At 60.2% G+C, this 9,362-nt stretch overlaps 1 protein-coding gene across 1 annotated transcript; it reads left to right on the forward strand.

Moving 5' to 3' along the window:
* Window positions 1-1,334: 1,334 nt before the first annotated feature.
* CRYBB2 (crystallin beta B2) lies at window positions 1,335-2,977 on the forward strand (the record flags this gene model as incomplete). Its single annotated transcript, XM_079543625.1, has 5 exons — window positions 1,335-1,388; window positions 1,725-1,843; window positions 2,018-2,150; window positions 2,439-2,581; window positions 2,809-2,977. The coding sequence occupies 5 exons, from the start codon at window positions 1,335-1,337 to the stop codon at window positions 2,975-2,977; spliced, it is 618 nt and encodes a 205-aa protein (XP_079399751.1).
* Window positions 2,978-9,362: the final 6,385 nt, after the last annotated feature.

Raw genomic sequence — 9,362 nt, forward strand, 5'->3', positions numbered from 1 at the left:
TGCTTCCTGAGCCGTATGCTATGCTCTGATTGTGTGCTGCCGTCCTGTGCGCATCAGGGTGAGTGCTGATGGACATACCTGGGCAGAAGAGCCCCAGGGTCCTCCCATGATGCTGGGGCAGGAGGAGCTGCAGGTGGGGGGCGCAGGCCCTGCAGAACGCTCTGGGAGTGCTGCTCTCCTCTGTGCTAATGCTGTGTGCCACATGGGGCGATGGGAGGGGTGTGCTGCTGCGAGGGGCTCAGAACCGTGAGTCACCAAGGAAAACGGCTTGGTCACAGGTGGGATCCTGCCAGCACCGTGCAGGTGCAGAGCTGCAGGATGCGGCCCAGTGGCGATCCAATGGTGTCTTTGTCCCCGTGTGCTGATGGAACCCACGCTGAGTCACTGCTGGGGCCCCAAAAAGGGTTGGGGCTACAGGAGGACCCCCAGCGCTCACCCCGCTTGGCACAGGGCTGGGGATCCCCTGGCTGGGGATGGGTGCCTCAGGTGCTCGCCGCTCGAGCTCTCCAGTTGGCACTGCGCGAGGAAAGTGCTGACGGCAGCGGTTCGGCGCTCGCGGCGGTTTGTCGGGGGGATCAATTCCCTGGCTCCAAAACTCCTGAAGCAGGGCTGCCGGGCCTTTGTTTGCAAGGGCCGCTCTGGGTCTTGGCATGCGTTCGGCTGATGCATGCAAACTCCAAATCTCCTTGCCAACAAACCCAACAAAGCGGGTGAGGCGAATGTGAAAGCTAATGAAATAACTTCGACTTGGGGTTTCGGGAGACAATGGCCCGGCGGGTCAGCTGACCGAGGTTTTCATTGGGGTTTAATCCAGCATTCTCGCTTTGAATCATGCTCTAGCTATTTGGTAAATAGTCTGGGCATCGTTCTGCTGCGAGGCGGTATAAATTCCACCCCTCGGTCCCAGACCTCCACTGGCTCAGGCGGTACTGGTCTCACTGGTAAGGATTCTCTCTTTTTGTCCTCTCCTTTCTGGGTTTGTTTCCACCCTGTCTTGCAGCTTCTCACCCGGAGCCACGGACCGGGCAACCCAGGGGCAGTGCTGCCCGAAGCTGGGCACTAAGTCAGTCATACAATTTTTGACCAGAACCGCCCCACTTTGTGGCTGTTTGGTGCACAGGGCCCATCCCAGCTCCGCGCTGGGACCCTCACCCCATGGGGAACGGGGCTTTGACCCCCGAGCAGCACAGTGGGGACACAGTCAGGATGGGGTTCAGCGTGGTTCAGCACTGGGTATGGGGTGTGGACGTGGGCATGGAGCGGGGGCCACAAGCACAGTCTGGCAGCCGCTAATGCTGAGCTTCCCCCCGAAGAAGCAGCACGCCCAGCTGAGCATGGCTTCCGAACACCAGATGCCGGCCTCCAAGCAGCAGCCCGCCAGCTCCAAGGTCAGTCTGCGGGGCCAGGACACCCCAAATCCCCTCTGGGCATTCCAACTGCAGCTCCAGTGCTGGGGTGACCATGCGGCTGCTCTGCCCTTTGGGGTCCTCTCTGTGATCAAGGCATTGTAGGGACCCAGGATCAGCTCCCAGTCCCCTGCCATCCCCACAGATGTGATGCACGCCCTCCTGCCGCCCCACTGAACCATGAAATCAGTGCTGAACTGGCGGCTCATGGGGATGCGCCCTGTTGGCTGTGCCGTGAGGGTGGGGGCCCTATGCTCAGTGCTTATTTTGGGGTCAGTGTGGGCCATGCCCTGCTCTCATGGCCTCATTTTCCTGCAGATTGCGATCTTCGAGCAGGAGAACTTCCAGGGCCGCTGCCATGAGCTCAGTGGTGTCTGCCCCAACCTGAAGGATGCCGGTGTGGACAAAGTGGGCTCCATCCTCGTGCACTCCGGACCGTACGTTGGTGGGGGAGGGGGGTCCTGGGAGAGGGGTACCTGTGTTTGCCTTAGATGGAGGCTGCTCCCCCTGCACCGCAGTGCTCGTTGTGTTTCATAGCATGGAGAAGAGGGGGCATGGCAGGGGGCTCATCCCAGCCCCCCCTTGAAGCCCACCCCTCTGCTCCCTTCCAGCTGGGTGGGCTACGAGCAGGCAAGCTGCAAGGGTGAGCAGTTTGTGTTTGAGAAGGGGGAGTACCCCCGCTGGGACTCCTGGACCAACAGCCGGAGAAGCGACAGCATCACCTCCCTGAGACCCATCAAAGTGGTGAGAGCACCCCGACAGCCACTACCCACCCGCCAGACCAAGGTCTGCAGCCCGATGGCTTCCCCCGCCTTCCCCCGCCCTCCCCAGCCCCACGGGCGGAGGGGCAGCCCTCAGGGACCCCCGGGGGGTGGTTGGGATGGGGAGTGGTGCCCTGAGAGCGGAGGGCGGCTGCTGGGGGGTGCGGCGGGGGGACCCCTTGCCTCAGTTTCCCCACGGCCCCAAGCTTTGCCCCCTTCCCAGCCCTGGGGCTGGCAATGCTGATCCCCACCTCCGCTCTCCCCGCTGCAGGACAGCCAGGAGCACAAGATTGTGCTGTATGAAAACCCCAGCTTCACCGGCAAGAAAATTGAGATCATTGACGACGACGTGCCCAGCTTCCATGCGCACGGCTACCAGGAGAAGGTCTCCTCCGTGCGGGTGCAGAGTGGCACGTGAGTAGGGGGTGAGGGGAGTGGGCGATGCGCCCACGTGGCACTGCACCGTGGCCATCCTGTGGCCATTGGTTGTGTTGTGGCCATCGGGTCGTGTTGTGGCCATTGGTTGTGTTGTGGCCATTGGGTTGGGTTATGGCCAGTGGGTCGTGCGGTGGCCATTGGGTCGTGTTGTGGCCACTGGGCCATGCTGTGGCCATTGAGTCACGCCTCGTGCTTGCCCGCAGGTGGGTGGGCTATCAGTACCCTGGCTACCGAGGCTACCAGTACCTGTTTGAGAAGGGTGACTACAAAGACAGCTCCGAGTTTGGCGCCCAGCACCCCCAGATCCAGTCGGTGCGGCGCATTCGGGACATGCAGTGGCACCAGCGTGGCGCTTACCACCCCTCCAACTGAAGCCCTTGCACTGCCGGGCACAGGGGGCCGAGCGCTGCCCCCATCTGCCGCTGCCCCCACGGCCTCACCTCCCATCTCCCTCCGTGTGAGTCACACCGCAACCGAATAAAGCTTGGAGTTGCAAAGTCGCTGGTCTGGGCCCTTCCTTGGCGGGCACCCAGTGCTCACCTCCCTGCATGTGGGCCGTGGGCATGGAGACGCTCACATCACCATGGGGTCTGCAGGGTGCATGGCTATGGGTGGGTGTCCAGCATGCACAGCTGTTTAATAAAGCAGTTATTAAGCACTGTTGATGCTTAATAGCATTTCTTAATAACTGCTTTAACCCGTAATAAGCCTCTAATTTAGCATTAACAAAACTAAATAACGGTTTAATCATTTGTACTCTGAGTTGAGCAAATGCAGCTGCTGAGTGCAGGCTCCACTGCTTGGTTCCCCCCCTGCAGCATCACCGTGGCTCTGTGTTGCCCTGGGAGCAAGAGGTGCAGGATACAAGGGTGGGTGGCACCGCTGGGTTGAGTGCATCACTTGTACCCAAACGTGGGCACCAATGGGGTCTGTTGGAGGCACAGGCACTGCAGCCACATCCCTGTGCATGGGGATGCTCCGCTGCAGGTTTGGCACCAATGCAGCCAAATGGTGGCACCGGGGGCTGTCAGCCTTACAAGTGGGGCTTTGCACCCCTGTGCCCCGCTTCACTACTGGCTCTGGCACGGCTCCACACTGTGCAGCATTAATCATCCACCAAATGCTGCTCGGAAATGTCAGCCCCGCTGTGCATCGTGCTTGGCAGCGCCTCGCTGCGTCGCCTCGGCAGAACCGGCTGCCTGCAGATATCTGTGCCAAGGGAAAAACATCAGAACGATCCCAGCCCTGAGCGTTTCTGTTGGGAGAAATGGGGGGTTTGATGAGCGCATGGATGCCGCCCATGTGCTGCTGCCACCGCCGCATCCCGGCAGCGGGGTTGGGGCTGTCAGCAGGAAACTGCAGCATCCGGGGGGGGGGGGGGGAAACGGCACGGTGAGAATGGGGTGAGGAGACACAGGGGGTCTCAAGGGAAGGCAACAACAGCAAGAGGGGAAAATGTGAGTGGGTTGGAGGAGGCACCTCCGTGACCTGACCTGCTGGGGGATTTCCCTTTCACTGCGCTCAGATGGGGCCGGAGGTGACTCAGATGTGGCTGAGGTTGGGTTTTCCACTGTCCTCTGCTCTCATGCCCCCCAGGGTGTAAATAGCACTGTTACACACATCTCAGTGCCGCATGCTGGACCACAGCGTGCTGTGAGAGCTGCTTTTCTCTGGCCCTGGCAGGATGGAGAGTACCAATGGGTCCAGCAACACGGGGACCTGTCTCCTCCAGAGGTTGTCCCCTGGGCTTTGTGGCCTGAAGAGATGCAGCACCACAGTGCAGGCAGGAGCAGGATTGGCCCTGGCTGGGCTCTTTCTCCATGGAGGTGGGCTGCACCCCGCCTGCTGCAGGGCCCATGTGGGAGGAGATGTGATTTCCTGGCTGAGTGCAACACGCTGAGCAAGTGCTTCTGTTATTTTGCACTTGCTCCTGTTCTGACTCACCATTGCTCATCGGTAACCCTGGCCCCATCACCTGCGACTGCCAAGGGAAGGTGCATCCCAGTGCATCTCACTATATCCCATTGCATTCCATTGCATTCCATCCCATCCCATCCCACCCCATCCCTCCCCACCCCATCCCTCCCCACCCCACCCCACCCCACCCCATCCCACCCCATCCCATCCCACCCCATCCCACCCCATCCCACCCCATCCCACCCCATCCCACCCCATCCCATCCCGTCCCATCCCGTCCCATCCCATCCCATCCCATCCCATCCCATCCCATCCCATCCCATCCCATCCCATCCCATCCCATCCCACCATCAGTTGATGTGAGCAATAAGTGCTGCTTTTGAAATGTGATGGCGGTTCCTCTTTGCAGCACCCACCTTTGGCTGCTGCAGGGTTTGCCACCATGGAAACCCCCCCATGGAGCCCAGTGCTCCTCCAGAGCAGTGTTCAAGCATGTGGCTGTGCACAATGTGCCAGGTAGGACGTGGCACTGCTGCTCGCTTTGATTTTTAATTGAATTGTATGGAGAAGCATAAGGTGGCTGCCATCCCACAATGGCCCCAGGTGCCACTGGGGCTGTCCCTGATGGTGTCCCCAAGACATGCTGCTCCGTGGCACTGCTGCTGTGCTGGCGGCCGTGCAGCTCTCCCTGCCTGTGGGTGGTTCTGCTGCCGTGCCAATAGACTGCAGCTAAAGCTGTTCTCTGGGCTGTCAAACTCAGCTTTATTTTTCCTCACCAGGTGAACAGCGGGGCAATGGCACAGCCTGCACCCACCGTCCCTTGGGTGGCCACGTCTGCGTCCTGCTGCTGCTCCATGCAGTGCTCAGCACGGTTTGCTTCCTTTGTGCCCTTTAATTCCCAACACCAGTGCAAATGGGGAGAAAAAGGAAGACAGGAGAGCTTCACAGCTTCCTGGGCTTCCTCGGGCAAATGAACCTCCCTCCCATCCAGCTAAAATGCTAATTAAGAAACATCACATCTTCCAAGGCCAGAAATGGAAACAGCCACATGGAGACATAATGGGATTAACATGTATCAGGGGATTAGAGCAGCGGTGGGGATTTGGTGGCTCCTGCCCCGTGCCCTGCAGCAGTGTTTTTCTCAAAGCTCCCTTACAAGACAGTCAGCACAGAAACAAATGGTGAATAACACCAAGGGCTGAAGGCGCACAGCGGCGCGGACGCACAGCTGGGTATGGTTACATGGTGAGCACAGGTGCCTGGAACGGTCCCAGTTGGCACCGGGAGGTGGGAACACTGAGCTCAAATTCAGAAGGCTGCATGGGGTTGGGGCTGTGCCTGGGCTCCTCGCTGGGAAAGCACTGCTTGCTCTTTGTCCCAAACCCAGGAGCAACCCTGCAGCTCCCTGGGCTGAGTTCTTTGCCTCCAATAGCTTCACTTAAGGCATCTGTAAGCAGACAGCATCACGGCTGCCCTGGCTGTGTGGAGACCGCAGCACAGTGCCAGCACCACTGCTTGAGTCCAGCACGCAGCAGCTGGAGGTGAGTAATTGCAGTGGGAGCCGCCGCTGCCATAATGCGACGTGGGGCTGTAAAAGCCGCGGCGGGGTCTCGCTTTCAATGTCAACACGAAAGCCAAAGAAACTCTTTTCAGTGATGTCAACTCCTGGGCAGTGGAATTGGCAATTAGGGAACATCTGTTCCCCATAGGCCGAGCGGGCTGCGAGCCGCCGCATGGCAACGTAATGGGATTAAAATGTATCACCGGATTATGGCGGTGCTGCAGAGATCAGCTGCTGGGAGAGTTCTTAGGAAATCAGGGGAGAAACGAACAGCATTTTCCCCCGTTTCTCTACATTCCTCTTCAGGATTGTCCTTTCTTCATTTGTCACTGACGTAAGGCACAAGAGCTGCTCCAAATGGGGACGCACCATTGGTGCCGCGTTGGGCTCTGAGTGATGTCTGTGCTATGGGGCTCCTGGCTGTGCTGAGTGCCGTGGGCTCACTGGGCTCACTGGGCACACTGGGCATACTGGGTGCCATGGGTGCCAAGGGCTCCTGGGAGCCATAAGCTCACTGGGTGCCTGGGGTGCCATGGGTGCACGGGGCGCCGTGGGCTCACTGGGTGCCATGGGCACACTGGGTGCACTGACTGCACACTTTTAGCAGGACCACAGAAGGGAAGGAAAGGACGGCTGCATCAAATGAGGGGGAGCGTCCGCCTTGGCTCCCTTTGAGATTTCCGGATGATAAGCAATTAAGAGAGAGAGATTTACAGAAGATTAAGTCCGAAGGCAAAGATCATTATCTGCTGAGGCACAGGGCCGTGCTGCAGGGCAAGCAGGGAGCTCTGCGTCCTGCCGTGTGTGGTTTACAGGCATGCAGCCCTTTCCTGCTCTACTCAAGCAGAAAGGAGCACACTGCTTTTAGTGTTTAATTGCAATCATTTCCAGTTCTCGTTCGCTCTGAATGCGGTGCGTGGCGATGCCAGCTCATTTGGAGGGTAACCCAAAGAGCCCCGCAGCAAAGATGCTCTCAGCAGTGCCAGAGCTTGGGAGATGAGAGGTGCTACATCTGTGCTCCCAGCATCAATCCCAACCCTGTGGGCATGGTGACCGCTCTGGAACCGCGCTTCCTCAGCTGTGAAATGAAGATAACCCACTGGTGTGCTTTACAAGGGCGCCGAGAGGGCAGGAGAACTGTTTGGCAGATGGCGATGTTCCTGCAAAGCCTGTGCTGGGCTCGGTGCATCCTGCAGCCATCAGCACTGGTGGGGTTTGCTGTGAGGTGGGGAGGTGTTGGGGTTTGCATCACCCACGCCAGGCGCTCTCTGGGAATGAAGGCTCTGAGCTGCTCTGCTCCGGTGCCACCGATGCGGAGCGGTTATCGCTGCCGTCTCTTCCCAGACTGGAGAAGGCAGGAATCAGGGTTGCTGAGCACACATTTCTGCCCAAATTACCTCATTTATTCAGAGCATCAGATGCCGCAGTCTTTCATGGCTCCTTGCAAGGCTGGGATCTGGTGGGATGCGGGGCTATTAATAGGAACCAATCTTTCCCCTTCTCCTCCAGGCTACAGACAGAAGGATTCAGACAAGGGCCCCTTTGATGTGGGGGAAGCACAAACAGTGCTGCTCGGGTCCCTCTGCTGCGCCAGTGCTTCCCTGGGGTTTGCCCACAGAGGGCTCAGAGCCACAGCACCTGGATGGGCACCTCGGGGCGCAGCTCCCAACTTTGGCTGAAACAAAGCAAAGCAGCCCAGGAGGGAAAGCAGCAGTGTGACAGCAGCATGGTGTGGCTCTGAGCTCCAGTGCTGGAGCGAGCCTCCTTTGTCCCCCAGTTGTGGGGTGTGATGGTGGGGCAGGGTGGGGGCACTCCCTCCCAGCTGGACAGGGGCTGGGGACAGGGGGTGGTGGCGATGCCATGGACTTGGCTCCCGCTGCTGTTTGCCTTGCTGCTAATGTCGGCATCGCGGCTGGACCGGGGACCAGGTGTGGGATATTGAATTCGGGTGAATGATCAGCCAAGGCAGCCAGTGCCAAGTTCTGTGCAAACAGACAGCCAGCATGAAGAGTCCGGAAAGAGGACTGAGCGGGGAGCGCTTCACGTGGCCTTCCCATTATTTCCATGGGGCTTTCTGCAAAGGTTTTCCAGTGTGCTGGCTGGGAGCAGGTGGGCTCTCTGTGACCTCCAAGATCAACAAACCCAACCCATGCCCACTGACCACATCCCTCGCTGCCACATCCCCAGATTCCTCAAGCCCTTCCAGGGACGGTAACCCCACCACCTCCCCGGGCATCATATCTCAGTGCTTGTCCAGCATCTGGGAGAAGAAATTTTTCTTAGAGGCCAACCAGTCCAACACAGAAGGGCCCAACTGGCAGAACAAGGCGGGTGGTGGGATCCTGTTTGCTGTGTGCTCGCAGAGGGGCGCAGCCCGGAGCTCAGCCCCATTGCCCATGGAGCACAGAGCTGCCCCGCAATGCGCTCCGATGCTCGGGGCTGTCACGGCGGCTCGCAGCAACGCCGTGTGCCTTCCTCGGCTCTAATCAGATCATTAGCTTTCAGAAAGCTGTAGGAAGGAGGAGTGGCAGCACTTGAAAAGAGCTCAAAACAAGCTGAGTTGGAACCTTCAGACTTGTCATTGACTTTGCCTTTCATTCAGCCAATTATTTGTGACATATTTGAAGAAATTCAGGAGAGAGAGGAGCGAAAATCTGCATATACGCCGGCTGCCACGCAGACAGGGCTGAGCGCGGCGCGGGGCTGCACGTGGGGACGGGGACGGGGACGGAGCCGCAGGGTTCATAGAAGCGTGGAATCCAAATGAGGGTTGGAAGAGCCCACTAAGATCACGGGCGCAGCCCAGCAGCGCGTCGGCTCGCCCCCCCCTCCCATCCCCTCTCCCGCTCCGTCGATCCAGGTCCGCGTTTTCGCCGCAGCCCCTCGCACCGCAGCCCCATGGCCGCCGCCGGCAGCCCGGGGCCGAGCGCCCGCGGGAGGCGGCGCGGGGCGGGGGGCGCTGCGGGGCGGCCCGGCTGAGGCGGCTGCGCCGCGGGGGGGTTTCCCGCCCGCCCGGCGCGGCGGCCGCGGGCTGAGGGCCGGCGGAGAGCCCCGGGAGCGGAGATAGAAGGGGGGGGGGGGGAAGAAAGAGACGGAGGGAGGGAGGGCGGGGAGCGGCCCCGCCGCGCCGCACGCACGCAGCCGCCGCGCGGCACCGAGGCACGCGGGAGGCGCTCGGCCGAGCCCCGCCGCCGCCCCGTCCGTTCCGCCGTTCCCCGCCTCGGGGGCGGCTGCCCCCGGCCGAGCCTCCATCTGCAGCCCGGCGGCGGGAGCGGGAAC

The sequence above is a fragment of the Tetrao urogallus genome, assembly GCF_951394365.1.
Source record: "Tetrao urogallus genome assembly, chromosome: 17".
NCBI classification, from domain to species: domain Eukaryota; kingdom Metazoa; phylum Chordata; class Aves; order Galliformes; family Phasianidae; genus Tetrao; species Tetrao urogallus.